The 20093-nt window shown below is 38.5% G+C and overlaps 1 protein-coding gene and 2 long non-coding RNA genes across 5 annotated transcripts in view; 2 read left to right on the plus strand and 1 right to left on the minus strand.

Moving 5' to 3' along the window:
- The window catches only part of LOC136369142 (uncharacterized), a 301131-nt gene extending 300572 nt beyond the window's left edge, over positions 1 to 559 (plus strand). The window contains exon 2 of the long non-coding RNA XR_010744960.1: positions 72 to 559. This is a non-coding gene — a long non-coding RNA (uncharacterized lncRNA). The remainder of the gene's footprint in view (positions 1 to 71) is intronic.
- Positions 58 to 17284, minus strand: TTPA (alpha tocopherol transfer protein). Of its 2 annotated transcripts, XM_066331759.1 has the most exons (5): positions 16996 to 17272; positions 9442 to 9595; positions 8058 to 8251; positions 4797 to 4907; positions 58 to 3313 (listed from the first exon to the last, which is right to left on the minus strand). In XM_066331759.1, exons 1-5 carry the CDS (start codon positions 17188 to 17190, stop codon positions 3140 to 3142), a joined length of 828 nt encoding a protein of 275 aa, XP_066187856.1. In that variant the 5' UTR covers positions 17191 to 17272; the 3' UTR covers positions 58 to 3139. The 2 variants fall into 2 exon arrangements, with proteins under 2 accessions (XP_066187856.1, XP_066187865.1); XM_066331768.1 differs by lacking the exon at positions 4797 to 4907 and having other exon boundaries at positions 16996 to 17284.
- Positions 3471 to 5030, plus strand: LOC136369131 (uncharacterized). Of its 2 annotated transcripts, none has more exons than XR_010744959.1 (2): positions 3471 to 3961; positions 4817 to 5030. It is a non-coding gene; the product is annotated as an uncharacterized lncRNA (long non-coding RNA). The 2 variants fall into 2 exon arrangements; XR_010744958.1 differs by having other exon boundaries at positions 3471 to 3957.
- Positions 17285 to 20093: the final 2809 nt, after the last annotated feature.

The following is a 20093-nucleotide window of genomic DNA, read 5'->3' on the forward strand; positions in this document are numbered from 1 at the left end:
CTGCTTCCCGGGGAAAGCGGCGCTCGTGATGCTGGCCTGGAACAGACTGGACAGAGCTAGAGAGAATAAAGTAGATATTTATTGAAAGGCCTTTAAGGATACACCTTGGGCAGTCCAAGAGCCTGACCAGGGCTATACCCAAAGTGGACCCAAAATGGTGACAAAGTGGATGACCACCTACAAAGTTTCACATTTTTGTAAGTTTTGGTCTATTTGCATAATAGGTTTAATTGTTCAATTACACCTGCAGGTTATGAAGTCCCATCCTTCTTGTTTTCTCTCTTCAGTCCACCATTGTTCACGCTTTTCGGTCCAAAAACTTGTAACCGTTGTCCTTGGTCTCCATCCAGGAAAGGATTTGTTTTGTCGGCCTACTCTGTGAAGAGAGTTACTAACACTTAATACGAGGCTCGGATCTACAGCCCTAGGCAGCACGGAATCTGAAAAACATGAAGGCTTAAATTTAAGGCATCACTTGTATCAGAGACAGACAAGGCTGGTTCGGCCAGAAAGGTTTTATTAATTAAAACATGTGCTAATACATTAAAAAAGAGAGAAATCTTTAAAAGATTTGTGCATTACATCGTGCTTACAGTCAGTAGTAAATTATATTTGCACCATTTAACAGGAACTTTATTTTTTTAGAGGCACTCCCAATGTTTTCAAAAATAAGGCACTTAGGGATATTTGTTTTGTTGGCTGCTGCTCAAAGCTGCAACATCACCACGTATCATACTATCTCCACTATTCATTATGTAAATGTTCCAATTAGCTTGTGTCCTTATTATGAGCAGCAATGGCAATTAAGAGTTCCCACCTCCTATATAATATGTAAGCACGAAAAAAATTAACAGTTCAGGAAAAAAATAACTGCACTTAGTGCTCCAACTGTTGAGTTATGCAAACACGCTACTACTTAATAACAGGATCGGGTATTTTGGAAGACATTTAAGACTTTATATTCATAGAGCTGGTGAAGTCCAAATAAAGATTAAAAAGCCCCAGCCAAATATGCATGTACATATGCAATCAAATGAGGTTTCTGCTACATAAACCAGTAGCAATCAGAGATTGGTTTCATAGGAAAAGTTTAAATTTTCTTGTTCACTGAAATATGGTTCATTCCTTTGTGCAATTTACATTCACAGATTAAAATTGAAGGTAATATAAAGACAATAGCTTCGGTTCTCCAGCTGGTGAATTACTTGGAACTTGAGTTACACACTTGAGCAATTGCCAGATACCTGACTACTTAAGTCTATTTTCTTATAAAGAAGAATTTGCGGTTCATCGAACTCCTCTTTTTAAGGAACTTTTGTATCACAAAATAGTTCAATCTGAGAAAAAGACATATATATGAAATACATTTTCATAGAATCATATATCTGAAAAAGGTTTCTTTAAATTTAGGCCCCATATCAAAAATACTTTGAAGGAGAAAAATGAAAAAAGGCACTTGAGGAAATTCAGAAACTGGAAGAAAAGAAAAATAGTTGTCAGTTTTGAAAGGATTTCTGGCATTGATCTTACCACACCAGAAGTAACTACAACCAACATGTACTCTCATGGGTCTTTCATGGATGTTCCTCTTGCTAAAAAGAATAGTTTCCAATGACTCTTACGATAACGCCTTACTAATCATAATCTAAAGTAAGACATTTCTAAAAGGATAGTTTCAGTTCTCTCCCCTATGCCTATATACCATCCCAATGTCCTAAAGATTACAAAACAACTCAAGTTATAATTTCTAGCTACCTGAGATAAAAGCATTTTTTATGCATTTATTTATAGGAAAATTCATATGGAATGCTTAAAGATATAGTGCTTATGCAAAAACAAGAGAGTTAAGAACTGGGTAAATGAGCTCTAGGAGTTGGTGCACTTAGAGATTTTAGGAGAAAGCTGAGAGAAAAGTAAAATAATGGTTGAGATTACTAAATACAGGGGATTGAAGCATGATACTGCTCACACATACATGATATGTAGTGTGAGTGATAGCTTTCACACATGCAGTATTCATATGTCAACAATGCCTGTTCAAAACAAAACAAAAACCTTTTATCGGTAAGTATGGAGGGTTTTTTTTAATATATCCCTACAGAAATAAAGACGTAGTCTCACTGGAAATTAAAAGTAATTTCTTTCAGTGCCCAGCAGCAAATAGACTGGCAAGTTGTCAATTACTATACTGAAAATTAAATTACGATACCAAGCATCTCCTATGCTGAGGTCCAAAGTGACTTCAAAGCACCCTTAAAATATACAACAGATATTTCTAAAGTTCAGATCTGCAAAGCTTAACCTACTTTACCCCTTGAAACAAACTGATAATGCAAGCAGCCAAAAACTTTTGACCTCTTTAGTCCTCAACACTAGGGATTAAAGGATAATAATCTGAGTTGCTTATAGTTGTCCATAGACAACACCACTTTCAAGAAAGAAAATAAGAATTTTCAGGATTGTTCTGACTCTTTTACCAGTTCCTCCTCCTGATTCACACTGTCCTTTGAAGAATATGTAGGTGGTGTTTTCTCCATAAAACTTGAAGGTTACTCTGTTAATTAGCACAAAAAGGGAAGTTGCACAAGCAGCACAAAGAGTAACACAAATGTCTCACTATTGCTGACTAATTTTCAATTTGACACAAACTAACAAAACATCATTTTTTCCCTGAGAATCAATCCAAAAAGCAGCCTCTTCACTCCCTGTAAATTAATTAGCCCTGTAGTCTTGTATTTGCAACAAACTGCCATATTCACAGTCTGTTCTTTGTTTTGTATCCTATTGTCTTGACAAGCCAAGATACAAGAGCTAAGCGTAAGGTTCTGGACTGTATTATTACAGATGAGTTGTCTACAAAGATCTAGCAGCAGCAATATCAAGCTTATATCCAATGCACTTCTCAGCTTTCTGGCCTACAAGTTACTCAAACAGTGCAAAAAAATACGTAAAATTCATTAATCTCTTCAGACATACAAACTGATAGACTCCAGTTAGTATAAAAGTGCAGCCAATATAACATTCAGTGAGTGCCCTGCAAACACACACTGGTTTCATCAATGATGGAAGTTTTCATATTAAACTTGTTTCCAACTCCAGTGTTCAGGAATTGATAAAATACTCTATTAAGGTTATATTCCTAGGCAACCAGAGAAATGCTCTGAAGATAATCTGAAGATGCCATTATGAAGTCAGTCCATTCCTTGGCCAGTTCTTCAATGGAGACTTCCTCCCCTCCATATTCCTGTGGGAGAATGCTGGCAGGGAAGTGTTCGGTCAGGCTCTGCAAGTAGTTATTTCCATGCATGAACACCTAAACCAAAATAATAAAAGCATTTACTTGGTTATGAATGCTAGACTATTGAGTTAGAACAGGCAGCAAAGCATCTCAGTGCAAGAGCTGGACCCACCAGCTTGGTTTAGTTAAGTGTATTTGTTCATAATGAGTTCCTTAAAAGGAGGAACTACCCTTGTGATTTTCCCCTAGGTGCTCAAACTCTGTCCTGTTCTGAATCTGAAGGCTGGTGAAGGATGGGTTCCAACCAGAGCATTTTATATAGCTGTGTTTTGTATCCTATTGTCTTGACAGGACACAGGATGAGCACAGGAGCCAAAACTAACTACACACTTGTTCCAGACTGGTTTAGCAATGCTGATGATAGTAAACACTACATCCAAACTGCTAAACTAAGCTAAACCATGAGAAGACTGGTGATTTGTTTTGTCATGTGCCTTGTACTTGCCCTTCAGTCATTTCCAAGAAAAGAGCCATGTCTGGCTCATGGCCATTACTATCTGGTCCTGGCACATGTATTTTAAAACAAGATTATGTAGTATGTATGTAGGTTCAGACAGGTGTCAAGGAAGATACTCAACAGAATCTATGTATCAGCTCTTATCTTTCAGTTCCAACTGGAATTAGATTCTGGACTATACCACTTTAACCCCCGCAATACTGTAGGTTGGTTCTTCTCCTCTTGCTTTATTGTACCTATTCCGAAGCCTTGTTCATTGCTTCCAGTCTGATACTTTTCTAGGATCTACTGTCCTGGTGTGCAGTGGCTATTGCAAATGCCCACGGTCCATGTGCTGAGAAAAGGAGGCTTCAGAATGGGAATAGCAATAGGCAGGGCTGCTTATTTTGTACCTTAGTCCTCCTGTTACCACTTCACTTCTGTGCCAGCTGAAAACTCTAATATTTTTCCTATGCTGCTATAAATCATAGTCCTTGGCATGCTTTTGCATCCAAATACAAATCTATTTGCAGATCTGTAACTGCAAAACTATTTAAAGCAGCTAAGGAGCAATTAGGAAAAAAACTTAGAAATTAAGTCTGACCAATTTTTGATGCATAAATGCCTCTGGAAGTCTGTCAAAGCTAAACAGTTGTCTTCTACTAATTCTGCACAACTCGGATCATAAAATACTGTTCAGTGATCATTTTTCTCTATCATTTATAGGCAGAGTACTTGGAAATCCAGGACCTTTTTCTTTCTAGTTCTGCAGAAGAATTATTATTTAATTATTAGGCAAATTATTATTATCAAGCAAATTATTTAACCTCTTTGTGTCACAGTATTTTTTACCTTTAGAGCAGTGATAACAGCACCACTTGTGACTCTCATGTTATTAATAACTCCAAATGCTTTACTGTTTGATTCTGGAGGTCTGTATGGCACTAACAAACAAAAATGATTCATGCTCTTCAGTACTCAGGAGTAACAGAGCCTAAGGAAAGCACTGCAGATTGTCATATAAGGGCTTTGTGGCAGAAAGAAATATGTGTGTGCACTCACCCGTTGCTTTATTTTTTCAGTGAGAAAAGGCTTAATTAGAGCGAAGACTGGGTGGAAGAATAAAGGCTCATTAATCAAGTGGATACCTCGAACTTTCAGTGGAAAGGAATCCTGTCAGCATACGTGAAAAACAGAATAAGAAAAAGAAAATATTATTGAAGCACCTCTATTACTAAGGACAAGCCTGTGAAAATCGTCTAGTCAATGGTTAAAGTATTCCTTCTGACCTTGCCAGTTCCTGCATTTTGTAGTGTTGTAGCAGTGTAAATTAAGAGCAACATTTAGAAAAATCCTATCTTGTTCCTTCCATCACAAGGAAAAATATCACCTTTTTTTTTCATCTCAATATGAGGTGAGATGGAATATTAAAAGCTAACAAACAGAAAAACAAAAAAGAAAACTATCACCAAATTGCACATAAGTACTGTACAAAAACCTTGTGCTCAACCTTTCTTCTGAAGTACAATTTTTCACAAGATTCTGCTACTAATTTACAAAAAAGCTGTCTAGCTATGTGTATTTATTGGCAATTTACAGCCTGAAGGGTAATACATAAATATAGATAAACTAATGAACATACTAACTTTAAGTTAAATAAGTTATATTCATAGAGACAAGCCTTGAAATTACTAGGAATTTGGCCAAGCCAGAAGTTCAGCTTTATAACAAGATAACTGTTTTAATGAAATTTTAAAAATATCTACTATACAGCCTTTATAATATAAAACAACTTGGCTTCTACCTGCATTCATTTAACAGTTCCAGATCTTTGAAATTTAAAAGAAAATATGGCAGTGCTCAAAACAAGCTTTGCACAATGGGGAAAGTACAGCTTCCCTTCATATCCCACCTGATACTACCTCTGAACAGATGTTTTCTGCTTATAAAAATGGTATTTGTTGCAAATATATCTCCTCACTGGTTCAATAGTTCTAAGGAAGAAAAAACCCAAACGCAACACGTTTCTTTAGTGCCACTCCTTTTAGATTTTAATATATGATAAAGACCTTAAAATTATCAGCTTGTATGTTTACTTAATGTATGGGTTACCATTTTAAAGTCTAGTATCATGATTTTCATGGAACAACTTTCTGCCTGGGATAAGAGATTTTTCAAGATAATGTCACTTATTATTCATACTATGCTTTTCATTAAGGAAAGTACACACTGCCTTTCTATTAACTTCTGTTTCTTGATACAAGATAGTAATTTGCAAGACACATTTATTGAGTAAAACACAGGGTTAAAACTAAGGTTTCTTAACTTTTACTTATAAGCATATTCTGGACTGCATTAAGCATGTCCTGGGGTACATCAGGCACAGCATCTCCAGCCGCGCAAAGGTGGGCATTGTCCCACTCTGCTCTGCACTGGGGCGGTCTCACCTTGAATACTGTGTGCAGTTTGGGGCACCATCATATAAAAAAGGCATTAAGCTATTAGAGAGCTTCAAATGAGGGCCAGGAGGACAGTGAAGAGTCTGGAGGGGAAGTTGTGTGAGGAGTGGCTGAGGTCACTTGGTCTGTTTGGCCTGGAGAAGATGAGACTGAGGAGAAACCTCATCACAGTCTGCAAATTCCTTGCGAGAGGAAGAGGAGGGGCAGATCTCTTCACTTTCCTGACCAGAGACAGGACCCAAGAGAATGGCCTGAAGTTGTGTCAGAGAAGGCATATTGGATATAAGGAAAAATTTCTTCACCCAGAGGGTGGTTGGGTACTGGAACAGGCTCCCTCCTGCTTCCTTTGGGAAGTGGTCACAGCTCCAAGCTCAAAGACAAGAGCTCAAGAAGTGTTTGGACAATACTCTCAGGACCACATGGTGTGACTCTTGGGGTGTCCTGCTTAGGGCCAGGAGTTGGTCTTGATTCTGATGAGTCCAACTTCAAATAATCTATGATTCTATGGTTCTGTGATACTGAACAACACTAAAAATCTCTGGTTAAAATTTACAAACCCAGCTAAAAGTGAGGAAAAGAGTCAGAGGACATAAAAAAAAAAAAAATCTTTCTCTTCTTAGAAAAGAGCACAGGAAACACATAGTTTTTAATTTTCTTTTTCCATAGCTAGAATAAACATTTAGAAGTTTGTTCAATGTTTTTCAAAACAGAAATACGTCAAAATGGAAACATCATAGTCAAAGTATTTCCTGCTTTGAGATAATGGATTGAAATATTTAGGTGTACTTGCAAATCCTATTCTTCATTTCAGCTCTATTTCAAAGTTAAAAAATTACCAGCAATCTGTTTACTACCTCAGAAATCAACTGAAACACTCTCACTAGTCCTATTTTCATGAGATCTGGCCCAAGACTGCATAACACCATGAGTTCTTATTCTAGACATGCAAAGTTGGGAATAGCTAATGGTTTCAATAAAGTTCTACAGTAAATGGCAGAAAGGAAGAACATCTGAAGTTGTGATATTAATTCAATGACTAAGCTTTGATTGAATCTCAGATATGAACCTTACCAAATGAGAGCAGGAGATTATCTCCCTGGCTCATTTCCACATCACAGGGTAACAATTTTATTATTGCTGACTTTCAGCATAACTTCTGAAGGAAAATAATATGATAGGACTGCAGTGTAGCTTGCCTGTCAGTTCTCTGTCCCTTTTTGCTTTAATATTTTTTTTCTCAAATCCAGTGGCAAGGTTCAACTGAATTTGGCAGAAAGGAACAAGCCTTAAAGACAGTAAAACCCTGAGAAGTTTTGTGAACAATATGAGATAAGGTAGCAGTAATTTGCAGAAAACAATACTCATGTTGTGGGGAAGAAAGCAAGCAGAATGTAAATGTTATACATTCTGTTGTTAGCAGATGGGAGATAACATAAGCATCATCCATACTGGTAACAAGTTAGAGTGTCTTGTTCTTAATTGCTTGCAGTGCATGCTGTTGTTACTATTCTCTGAGCCAGGAATAAATGCTTTAAATATTGCACAAAAGAATGGAAGAGATGAAACAGGATAACAGAGATCCTTCCAAAACTGGGCTTCATCTGCTCCTCCAGTCATGAAATTTTTGTGTTGTAACAGGTTGGTGGAGTTCTTATAAAATACCAGAAGTTAGAGGGCATTTACTGCTATAGAAGAATAAACTATAAGTAAAATCAAGCACAACTTGTAATGGATTTAGGATTTCGTTCTTCTTAGTTGCACAGTCTGAGAAGGCCTATAGTAGGAAAATTTACTATAGCTTGGAAGAGATGAAGAATTGGAAGTCATAGCAATGAAGCTGCACAAGGCATTATGTCATACTTACTGTGAGAACAGCAGCAATTTTCTTGGCCACTGCTGGACTGATTTGAAAAGCATGAGCAAATCTCCACCCTTGAAGGTCAAAGATGGCCTTGACTCCATTTCGCTGAGTCTCAATCTCCTTTACAATGAGCTCAGATGTGATGAGACTTACACGAAACACATCATATGCTGTAAATAAACTGGGATCCCATTGTCCTGAAGAGAAGATAGATTACTCTGCGTTACCCCCTGCACTTTTTCTTCCTACAGCTTCTAATGTGCTTCTCAGGAACAAGAACTATCCAGCAAGAGCGAAGTTCCTGAAATAAATTGCTTTGCCAGTGAATAGGTTGTGTGCCTACTATCACTCATCTTTGACGCTTTTTTAGTAGATGGTACCACATAATGTAGCATGTTCTACCTTTGGCCATAGACCCAGTACAAGGTACAATTCAGTAACAGTCATGCTAGTAGAAGCTGCAGATCATCAATCCAATCAATTAATATAATTGTTTATCACCACCATAATTATGTCACAATTCAGTGAATCTCACTTATTTTTCTTCTGAAGCCTGAGTGAAAAATTGCATGGGATGAGCCTTAACCCTAGATGAAAGCTTTGGAGGGCACAACTATTACTAGACCAGCTGATAATAAGACAATTCTTTGAAAGTTGGCAAAAATAAAGCCTCCCTCCAAAACAAGCATAAAGAGATATGGTGTTCATTAAACTATATACATTTTGAAAATATTTTTGGGAAGTGCATCAAGCATTTTCCAAGTGTTGTTAGCTAGGACTCTTTGGCTACAAGTAAACAGTGAAAACGTGGTGAATTGCACATCCAAGCCTAAACTGAACATTGACACATGACCAGGTGTACACCCTTGTGTTCTCCCCACTCTGTATTGCATCTGCATCAGTACCATAGCCTTAGCCCATAGCTTTGAAAATTTACATGAAGTCAAATGATTTTTGGCACATTCAGAGCCAAAAACCCCACGTAATCTTACAAGTCTTAACCTTCAAGATTCTTTTGACGCAACAAGAATTTCACTAGAAAGAAAATTAGGTCCTTCATAAGGGATTGTATAGCATTAGCCATACCAGTATAGAAGTGAAATGATTAAATGATTTTAACTGCTATAGCTCAGTAAATTCACCTTTATATTGATGTAAATGCATTTCCGGCAAGGAACAAATATATTACTTCTCTAGTTAAGATATTATGATATGATCTAGTTTTATCAAACCCTGCAGTTGTACACATAAAATATTTTTGGTTTACTGCTAAAATGGTGATAATTAAAATATAAACAAACCATAAAAACAAAGCAAACAAACAAACCCCCAAAACGTCAGTGTCAGAATGAGGCGTGAAACTGTTCCAAGCAATTTTGTCACTCACCAATTCTGTATATTAGAACTTTGCTTCCATGTGGGTCTCTTGACCTTAGGACTCCGTGATAGCCAGCTTGCAAAAGACCAAGGACAGAAGATGGTTGTAAATCTGCACTTATTTCTGGGCATTCAATTCTCCACTTCTGATAATTCTTCAATAACTGGAAAAAAATTAATGTGGATGTCAGGTAAGCATCAGCTATTACAGGAAGAGCATAGTTAAAAGTATGTTTTCCATATGTAGTAACAGTCAGGTTTCATTCACTAGATTAGCTGTAATTTAATTGTATATTTTAACCAAATCACTCCTAAAATCAGAAGGTTGCTATACTGGATCAACTAAGTGAGTAAATTGCCATGATGAATTTAGAACCCAGTTAAATCATTAATGGACTGCAGTTGTCATATTGTGATTGTACAATAAGCCTGTACTTTCTATGTAAAATGAATCTAACGCACTTTTTTTCTGCTCAGGTTACCTTTAGGATTGTACATTTTGCTACTGCATCAGACACATTCAGGATTTTTTTAAATTTAGACGTGCACAATTTTATTGAGAAACATTCTCCTTCACTCACTGCGTGCCTTCCTATTTTTTACACAGTCATCAATAATTCCAGCTTACTATTTGAAACAGATATGCTCACCAGCTATCCATAAACACTTTTAGGTTCCTTCTACCCCTCTGAAATGAGAGAATATAACAAAGTAGTGGATCCATTACACATTTGACAATTTCCCTCCCACAGAGTGGAAATAATGAGAACCAGTTTGCTAAAACAGAGATCCCATCTGTTGTTCAGGGACTTGGTCACCCTGTTCCCCAAGGCTGGGAGGCAGCACCATAACCAATATTTCTAAGGCACAGGAGGAGCTGTATGTTGAAAGGCCAGGGAATATTGCTAGGGAAGAGGTAATTAAAGGTGTTCCCTCATGAGGTAACATCTGTGTTGAGGCGTTCCTTCATGAGGTAACATCTGTGTTGAGGCGTTCCTTCATGAGGTAACATCTGTGTTGAGGCGTTCCTTCATGAGGTAACATCTGTGTTGAGGCGTTACAGGCAGCACTGTAAAAGATCATCTTAGAGACAGATTGTGAAAAAATTAAGTTGGTGATCCAATAGTTCTAACTTCCAAGTCTAACTAATGTTTCTCCTTTAATATTAATTTGGTTGTGGGGAAAATGAACTATGCCCTGCAACTAAAATTAAGATATTCTGCATAAGTAGGAAGCTATGCAAGACTGTCTTCTAAAATGCTTCCTCTCAGCCCATCAACTAAAATTTGCCTCTGCTGTAACATCTCTGCTAAGTTCTCCATCGCTAAGTTTGGAAAGCGGAGAGATAGCTATTACAAGTAATTCACGTTTTGTTTTAATTTCCTCAATGACTATGACTTAGGGGTCTTACCCAAGACTTTCAAAGTAGCTTTCAAAGAATCAGAATTTTTCAGTATCTTGTTTCATAACAAACTGAAATGTAGCTTTAAATATTAAACGTAGCATACGCAGCCTAGCTTTTTAAATTGTTTCTATATTTCATCAAACAGGGAAACCCAATCTGATCCTCAGCACAGTTTCACAAATTGTGTTCATTGCACTGAAAGCATGAACCAAAACTCTTTTATTTCCTATAATTTATATTAACAGAAATTTATTTTTTCCTTTATCAATTGCTCCATATTTTGCAACAGAAAAACTAAAGTAAAAAGAGCTGTCAGGTCCAACTAATAGAATATGATCCTAAAAAAAAAATCTACAAATTTCTTGTATGTATGTAAGTATAATTTTCTTCAGCATTTTCATTGGAAGAACTTCAGTAAAACTGTATCCATCCCAACAGACTCTTAGAAGGAGACCTGAAATTCACCATCATGTAGCTCACAGCATGCTCATGTCAGATAATTAGTTTTATCTCTTTACCCTTCCCTCTACTTTCAAGCTTCTTGAATCATTTTACATAAAACATACTTCTGCTTCAGCTTAATGCTTTTCTGCTCAGATTAAGGTCTTGAATGATTTTGAAGGTCTCTCAAATGAATTGCCATGAGGAAACAATTTATAAAACATTATTGTTTATCAGCAAAATTTACATAAAAATACATGGTACACTGATCAGAAATCAGCTATATTTTAAATGGAAATAGAGGGTATGAATATGTATTTAGATTTTTTAAAAAATTATATACCATGCTAGAATCCCACTTGATTTGGCAGTGAAAAAAATTGATAAAAGCCTCATCCTAAACCACCACTACAGAAAGAAACATTAAACCATTAGTGAGAGTTTTATTAGAAGTCTCTTGACTGCATTCAATCAGTTTTAGCCTAAGTTAATTTTAAAACGAACAAACAAGGGGAGGGAAAGGAGGAGGAAGTAGGGAAAGTAAGTTAATTTGTGGAACAGAAGTTCACTATAATTGCAAAGACAGGCCTGTTGAGGTACTCTTATTATCTCACTCTGTCAGTACTTGACTCTCTACAAAGGGCACTGTTTGAGCAATCCCACCTTCTTCTTTGTGCCAGACAGCAATGTCAACATGTTTTTTCCTTGGTCTTTCCAAAACAAACTCTGAAATAGCAGCAAAATACAAAACCACCCTGAAAACAACTATGCAAACATCTGTAGCTTTGTCATTTGTCACTTTTTTTCTAAAATCTGTTGTACCACAACTTCATAAACATATATAGTTAAAACACCTCTTTGAAGAACTTGCAGCCAAAACTAAGATGAGAATAAAAATGACACATTATTTCAATAACCTAAATAATCCTGTTTAGTCAATACAGTTAGTTTCTCATTTTCATTATATCTACATTTTCCAAGTTAGAAAGAACAAGAATTTAAGTTCTTGGACTTTGGAAGAAAGAGAGTGGTGTTTTCAGCTTGTAATGCACTCAAGCTGAAATCATCTTACAGAAATCATAGTTAATCTACTAGCACACCCATTAAGGAGTAAATATCTGGTTGGAATACTTCTGACAGTTTCCATGACACAAATAAGTGGTGCGCCTTTCAGACACACAACTTGGCTAAGCCCAAAACATACTTCCTTTGGCAAGAAAATCACGAACTGCTGAAGAGTTCTCAGATTTTGAAAATCTAATCCAATTACTTATAATGATTTAGATCTGAAGTAAAGACTAGCATTAGAGAATCTTTCACAGAATCTACAGCTAGCTTTGGTAGATTTTTATTTATGTAAGCAAAGTCTTTCTTACAGCTGGACATAAGCAAGTCTCACATGGCCACCTAAAAGAGCAATCCTTAAACATTTAAAAGAATTAAAATACTAGCAGTGGTTTAGAGCTTTTCTAGTTTTATGCTGTTTAAGCACAGAAATTCCTGCGAAATTTTTTTCAAGTATGATTTTTTTTCAGCAGGCAAAAACATAAAAAACAGTTTGGATATAGATGAAACAACCTAGTCTCAGGGAAAAACCAGATGCATCCATTACTCAGTATAAAAAATGGCTCATGCAAATAACACCACAAGAAAAACATCTCAATGTATAATTATCTGTGTTTGCAAACTGAATAACCTACTTAGCATCTGCTCAGCTTCTGAAAATAGATGCAAGATAACTTGATAAAGGAGGGGAAAGCTGGATGAAAACCTCCAGTGTCTGGAGTTAAGCATTAATTAAGCGTTTTTTTCCCTGATGTCTGTTGGGGATAGTTCCAGATTTCTGAACATTACGGATTACAAAGTTACCAATTAAACCAAGATTCACGTCCTACAAACCAAAGTAAACTTAGTACTTCACTTAAAATAAAAAGAACTAAAAAACATTGTGCTTGTTAGAGAAACTAATGCATCGGTATATGTAAATTTATTATATTTTTCTTGATTAATAGCTATTTATTTATATTAATGTGGATGATAGGCAGCATTAGGCCTCTCTTGTGTCAGAAGTTGTATCAATGCACACAATGCTTGGGACAAAATGTTTTCTACTGGCATTCTTTGCAGGAGAAACCACAGTTCAAATTTCTTAATATAAACCTTTGTGCAGATATATTTTATATTTCTTTTTATATATGTCTGTAAAAATGTACCCAGAATTTAAACATACAGTATACACAGACAAAGAATTTAAAGTATTTTATAGAGACACAGAGCTTTCCTGATTCCCCATGCATTACGTCTTTGTCACCGGAAAAAGACTGGCACATGCTGGCTTAGCACAAAAGGAAGCCTGGCTGACTGATTTGCGTTTCGTCAAGAGTCAGCTCAGAGAGCTAATAAGGGCTCTTCCATCTAATTCAAGGAATTCCTTGGTATTGATGGAAGAAAAACAGTCAAGTGACTGATTTCAGTTCAACATTTATGTTTGAATGTTGTGAAGATCCTCAGAGATAATGTCTGAGACTCAGCAGTGTGTTTGACACTACAGAAAACAACATTTCTTATACAGCATAGTCATCCTAAGCAACTTATTGCAGTATAATACGCTAGAAAAATATTATTCCTCCATAAGTCGAATGCAGAGCAAAACCAAAGTCTGGCTATACACCTTGGTATCAACCAGAACTCCTAAAAGGATCCTAGATATTTAGAGAGTTTTCAGTGCCACAAAAGTGATGCTTACAATAGTATGTAATGAAAACCCTTTGCATGGAGTTTCAATGCCAAACATTTTCCTTCTGTCCCCTAGAGTATAATCCATTTCAGGTACAAAAAGACAGCACTTCAAATTCACTGAGAATCAGTCCCATACAAGGTTATAGGATATAATGCATAATAAAACAGGGAAGAAACATTTATGTCCAAAAGGAGATGCTAGTTCTCCAGATTTCACGTACCACTAGTGAATCCAAGTGACAGTGTTTTTGGTGATAACAAAGAAGTCAAACATACACACATAGCTGGCACATTCAAAAGGAGGCAGACACTGATCTCTGTGGTGGCCAGTGCCAAAATATGAGGGAATGGCCTGAAGTTGTGTCAGGGGAGGTTTAGGTTTGGTATTAGTAAAAGGTTCTTCACCCAGAGGGTGGTTAAGTACTGGAACAGGCTCCCCAGGGAAGTGGTCACAGCACCAACCTGACAGAGCTCAAAAAGCTTTTGGACAATGCTCTCAGTCACACAGTGTGACTCTTGGGATGTCTGTTCAGGGCCAGGAGCTGGACTTCTATGATCCCTGTGGGTCCCTTCCAACTCAGTATATTCTGTGATTCTGTCAGAGTAGTTTTTTACTGAGCTTAACTGAATAATCCCTGTCTTCAAGAAATTAAGACTGTTTTATCTTGTCTTTGAGTCCTTCAATTCCAGATACCTGTTTCAGTGCTGGATTTTCTCCTAGCATGAGAGATATCAATATATCAGTAGTTATAAGCAAGTCTGGAATTGCCATTGGAAAAATGTAAAAAAATGCTGTTATGAGTCACCATAAAAGATTTAGAAATGGAATGTCTTGGCACAATCTACCTGATTATTCTTTTCTGAAGCATTTCCAAATGTTGGTAACTGACATCAGATAAATCTGTGCCCATTATTAACCAGAAATACATTAATAAAAAGTCTGGTCAGTTGCCAGACTAAGATGCTGGACAACCTTTGTTTATATGCATTGACAGGGTCATGAACTCTGATCATCCCTTAGCTGCTCTACAAATACTATACAGTAGTACATGGAAGCCCAATGGGCAAAGAGAGTCTTGTCAGCCTGAACTCCATGCCAAGAGGCAACATCAAATCAGGACAGGAGGGAGGAGCAACTCTCTGGACTGATGACAGGAGGGCTCTGGATGGATGAAGTACTAACTTCCACACGAAGTCACACCTGGGTGAGATGAATATACAACTTAGGACCATGACAGATTTTTGCACAGTAATTGTCTTTGGCCTTGATATACCAATTGCAATAAACACATTCCTGTGGGGGAAAAAAAATCCAAAACAAAACAAACAAGTGCTTCTGTTATTCTTCCCAGACTGTTAGAGAGGTATTCTAGAAAATGGTGTCAGCTGGAATGTAGAAGATTAAGTGCAAGTGGCTACAGCACTTGGAGAACTGAAATTCTAGACAGAAGCATTAAACACAGGTTGGTTTCAAACATCAGAATCTCTTAATTCAAAGGAAAGTTTGAAATTCAGAAACTTAGCAGCCTGTAGAGACCCAGAAAATCTAAAGAGGTTTTCAAAAGACAACTTTTTCAAACTAGGTCCCCAGTGTAAGGGCTGATTCTCAAAGAGGAGCATATGAAATTTGCTACTTCACAGGCCCCCATCTCTAAACCTAGTCTAGATTCCACACTCCCAAAGATTAGTCATATCTACAACACACCTCACAATCCCATCAAAGTGCAAAACCATATGGGCCGAATTCAGAAGTGCCACTGTCCTGTCTATAGGATTACCGATACCATCCAATTGCAATGGAGTTAGGAGTGGATATTCAGGAATCCATGTGTTCTCATTAAGCCCTGCATTTTGGAACCAAGGAACACAGGAAAATAAAATGGCTTTTCTTGGGAAAGAAAAAAAAAAAAAGCATGGTCCTACAATTGTTCGTGCACAGCTTTGATAAAAACAATCTCATGAGCTTCAGGTAAAAAAGTAAGACACATAAAACCCAAAGGAATCTGACTTGAATCTTTGGTTCTTCTGCTGAGGAGGAAAGGTTTAAAGCTATGATGCAAATCTTATGAGTCAAATGAAAAGAACAAAAATACCATTTTTAAAGCCATTTATGATTAAGGGACTAATTAATTTTCTCAGTTTCCTATTTTAGCTACCTTGATCCTGCAATACACCTGTACGCAAACAATTTTCTCTTATGGTGAGTAAACATGGAAAATTTAGAGTCCAGAGAACTCAGAAACTAGGTGGTGTCTGTTGGGCAATACTGGGTAATCAACATAAAATTCCATGGAAACACAGCTTTCAGTTGGCACATGTGAATCAATGCTTCTGCCCTGGGAGGATTTGGAAATACTTTCTGTTCCAAAGGTTTAATGCCTGTCAATCTTTCATTTAAGAAAAAACCCAGAAAACAAACTGATAACTGTCTGTGCCTTCGGATATTAAAAATATGCGTGCTCTGTGGCAGAAAGGCATACAAGAGCCTGGAAAGTGCCATGAGTTACCAAAGCCTGTAAGGAAAGAGTGCTGTAAATGAGTAAAATCCTTAAAAAAAGAAGTTTTTATGCATAATTTTAGAGACAATACAAGTCTATAGTGAAACTGGTACGGCTGGTAGTAACCTGAGCCTGATAACCATCACAAGGGTGCCTTTTGAAGGATACTGTTTCCTAATCGGAGCTGTGACCTTACCACACTTACTGTATAGGCGAGTGACTGTACCACACAGCCTTTGCGTTACCACATCGATACCGCACCAGGCCAGCCCGACAGCGCGCATCGATTCGGTGCCACGCCGAAGACACGCGTGACAAGTTACACCCTGGAGCTCGCCGCTCGGCCTCGCCTGACCCAGGCAGCGCAGGCACCGAGGCACCCACAGCCCGAACGCCGCTGCCCCTGGCCCCAGGCTGCCCACGGCACCGGGGGCTCCCCGGGCACCGGGACCCGCGGCCGCCGCCCTGCCCCGCTCCTCACCCTCCAGGCCAGCTCCAGGTGGAAGTCTCGGGCGCGCAGGAACCGCACCAGGAAGGCGTCGGAGAGGGGCTGCGGCCAGCGCTGGCCGGGCTCTGCCTCCGCCCGGCGCCGCAGCTCGGACACGGCCCCGCGCACCAGCGGCGAGTGGTCGGGCAGGTCACTGAGCTGCCCCGCGGCCGGAGCACCCTGCGACATGCCCGCGGCTCGGCCGAGCTCGGCGCAGCCCCGCCGCTCCCATTGAGAGCCGCGGCGATGGGGCCGCGCTGCCCCCGCCCCCGGAGCGCCTTAACCCCTGCGCGCCGGGCGGGGGAGCCGGCAGGTGTGCTCCGCCTCTCCTGGGCTTGGCTTCTCCTCTTCCATGGGCTTGGTCGGTTCTTAGAATTGCACGCTTTAAGTCCATCTCCTGTGTTTCGCTTCCAGCCCCAGAAGTGAGCTATGCCTGCTCCCTCCGGAGGGCGAGAGGCGGCCCCACCGGGCAGGGGAGCCCCCGATGCTGGTCCCCGCGGCGCCCAGCGCAGGAGGGTCATCCCGGACCCCTGGGACGGGCTAAGGGTAGTGGCCTTCCCTTTTGGAGAAAGTAATCCTTCTTTAGATAGTAAATGGCGAAAAGTTGCATTCTTCATTGCTGCTGGGGAATGAAAGATAAAGTGGGGATCACTGCAGGTGCAAAACTGCCTTGGAGCACCTCATCCTCAGTGTGGATATGCAGTAATGAAAGTATATTCACTCTGCCAGGACAACAGGTGGTGAAATTGAATTTAGCCTTAGTACAAGTTTGCTGCCCAGCAGTGAGTTTGATTATGAAATGTAAAGACTTCATTGCTCTTATTAGTATTTTTAGTATAATCTTTTCCTTGAGCTATGTTTCCCTTGAGATCTTTCTGGCCTACTTAGACTAAAAGTCGTATTTCTTTTAACATACAATTAATAAGGCATACTTAAGCCTACTAAAAAGGTTTACAGAACTTCCTTCCAGATTACTTTCCCCTTTTCTGACTTTCTACAGTTAATACTTACTTAATGATCACACTCATACAGCGCTTAAATTTCTACAGGTATCCCCCTCAGCTTTACAAATGTAAAAAAAAAAAAAAAAAAAATCTGCCTAACTAAATGCAGATAGGTAAAGAGTAGGAGGAGGGGTTTTTTTGCATCAAATAAACAAACAAACAAAGCCAGGAAAACCAAACAACTCGAGGGACTGAACAGGGAATACAAACTTGCAGGGAGAAAGTATTGAAGGAAAGTTTAAAAATTGGGCAATGAGTGTGCAGTCAAAAGTATTTAGACGTGAACATCTGGGCAAGGAGATGTGAGGAAGTGTGGACTTACCCTGTGGACCATGTGGATCAAGAAGACAAAACAAGCTGGAAATACAGCAAGAAACAGAGAGAACAGAATGTGGAGGGGACACCTGTTTAACAACAGGTTTAAAAGAACACTCCTTTCGTTTCTGGACAGAGCTTCCATGAGAAAGATTTGTATGCAAATGTGTAACCCAACTGTGGGTGGTAGGACAAGCAAAGCAATATCACAATAAGTTCATATACTGATTTCAAACACCAGAATTTTTGAACACTTACTTTTGCCATCCAGAATTCTTCCAACTTGGTGCTTCATCTGTGAAAACAAAAAGGACAAGAAAATACAGATAGTTTTCATTAGACTGATCAGCAGAGCAACTCATAGCTTCTAACTGGCTTTTCTGCAACATTCATATTGTGATTTTGGCTTCATATTTGAACAAAGTTAGTTATACAAGCAGCTTCAGCAATTTCCCTCAGTTTCCTGAGTTACAAAAATATCTGTGAATTTGAGGGTTTTGTTAAAAATTCTGCAAATTAGGGTGTTTTTGTAAGACCAATGAGAGCTCCTCTCTTGACAATGAAGATGTGATACCATCGAGGCTTCCTTCAGAGGCCCAACATGTATACTTCACCCTTCACCAGAGCAATTAAGACATGTTGCAAGATGAAGCTTGCAAGTTTTTGTTTAATTACATCTGGAAAATAGGTCAAGTGTCTGAAAGCTTTGTCTAAATAAATTATGCCTGTTTGTAAACTTTGCCTTGTTTGTGTCCTTGGACCGGGATGATTACTCTTATAAAAACGACTTGAAATTGTGACAGCAGCTCTTTGATGTTTCCTTTTGGCATATTCCTGTGACAAACAGACTTTTTACAGATAGCTGGAATTTGCAGTCCTTCAAGAGAATATTTGCCTCTGAGTAGAACTCAGATAATACTTTAACAGGTCTGTGACAAGTGCTCAAGAGGTGTGGAGGCAACTTTGATTGACTGTAAGGTACACATGCACTTGCGCTTCTTCCTTTTACAAGATTCTATAAAAATTGTAAAAAGTTTTTGAGTTTCAACCCTACAGTAGTAGTTGTATGTTTTTCCTGTGAGTGATACAGATAAATAGAAGAACCCTGTCTTTCATGCACATGCATTGAACATTAATATACAAGTTTCATTAGGATCAAGATTAAGAGTTTAATTTGCATAAATGCTGAACACTTAATTCTAGCCCCTGATGGTTGCAAGAGATTAGCATCTCTATAAATTAAGCTCTAGATAACTTGCTTAAACTTGTGCAGTGTTGTAAATATATACTACATAAAATTCATTTATTAAATATTGTATCAAAATTTAGACTATTAAAAGCCACTCGAGGGTGTCTCCGGGGTTCCAAAGCCTATTGTACAAGCTGTGAAACCTCAAAAATCCACAATATAATAGCAGGGCTGGACTGGAGATGGCCCATTCATCAAGGATGGGCTCCCCCACTTCACGGTTGCCCAACATCTGATATCAATCTTGGTGGAGGATCCTGAGGATGATCAAATCAGCACCCCAAAAAAGAAATCCGGGAAGACTATTGAATCATCTTTTCATACTTATGGGAACTCTTTCAAAGCCTTGCTTGGAAATAAAAAAATACATAAATATCTGGACTTTCAATGGACTTAGCCTCGGGACAAATAAACTGTATAAAAACCGCACGCTGAAACCCAGCAGTTGTGGCAGGGTTGGAAGGCACCTTTGCTGCCGTTTCCCTGTTCACCCAGCATTCGATCAATGTTGTCCGAGTTAATTG

This window comes from Sylvia atricapilla, chromosome 1 (genome assembly GCF_009819655.1).
Source record: "Sylvia atricapilla isolate bSylAtr1 chromosome 1, bSylAtr1.pri, whole genome shotgun sequence".
NCBI classification, from domain to species: domain Eukaryota; kingdom Metazoa; phylum Chordata; class Aves; order Passeriformes; family Sylviidae; genus Sylvia; species Sylvia atricapilla.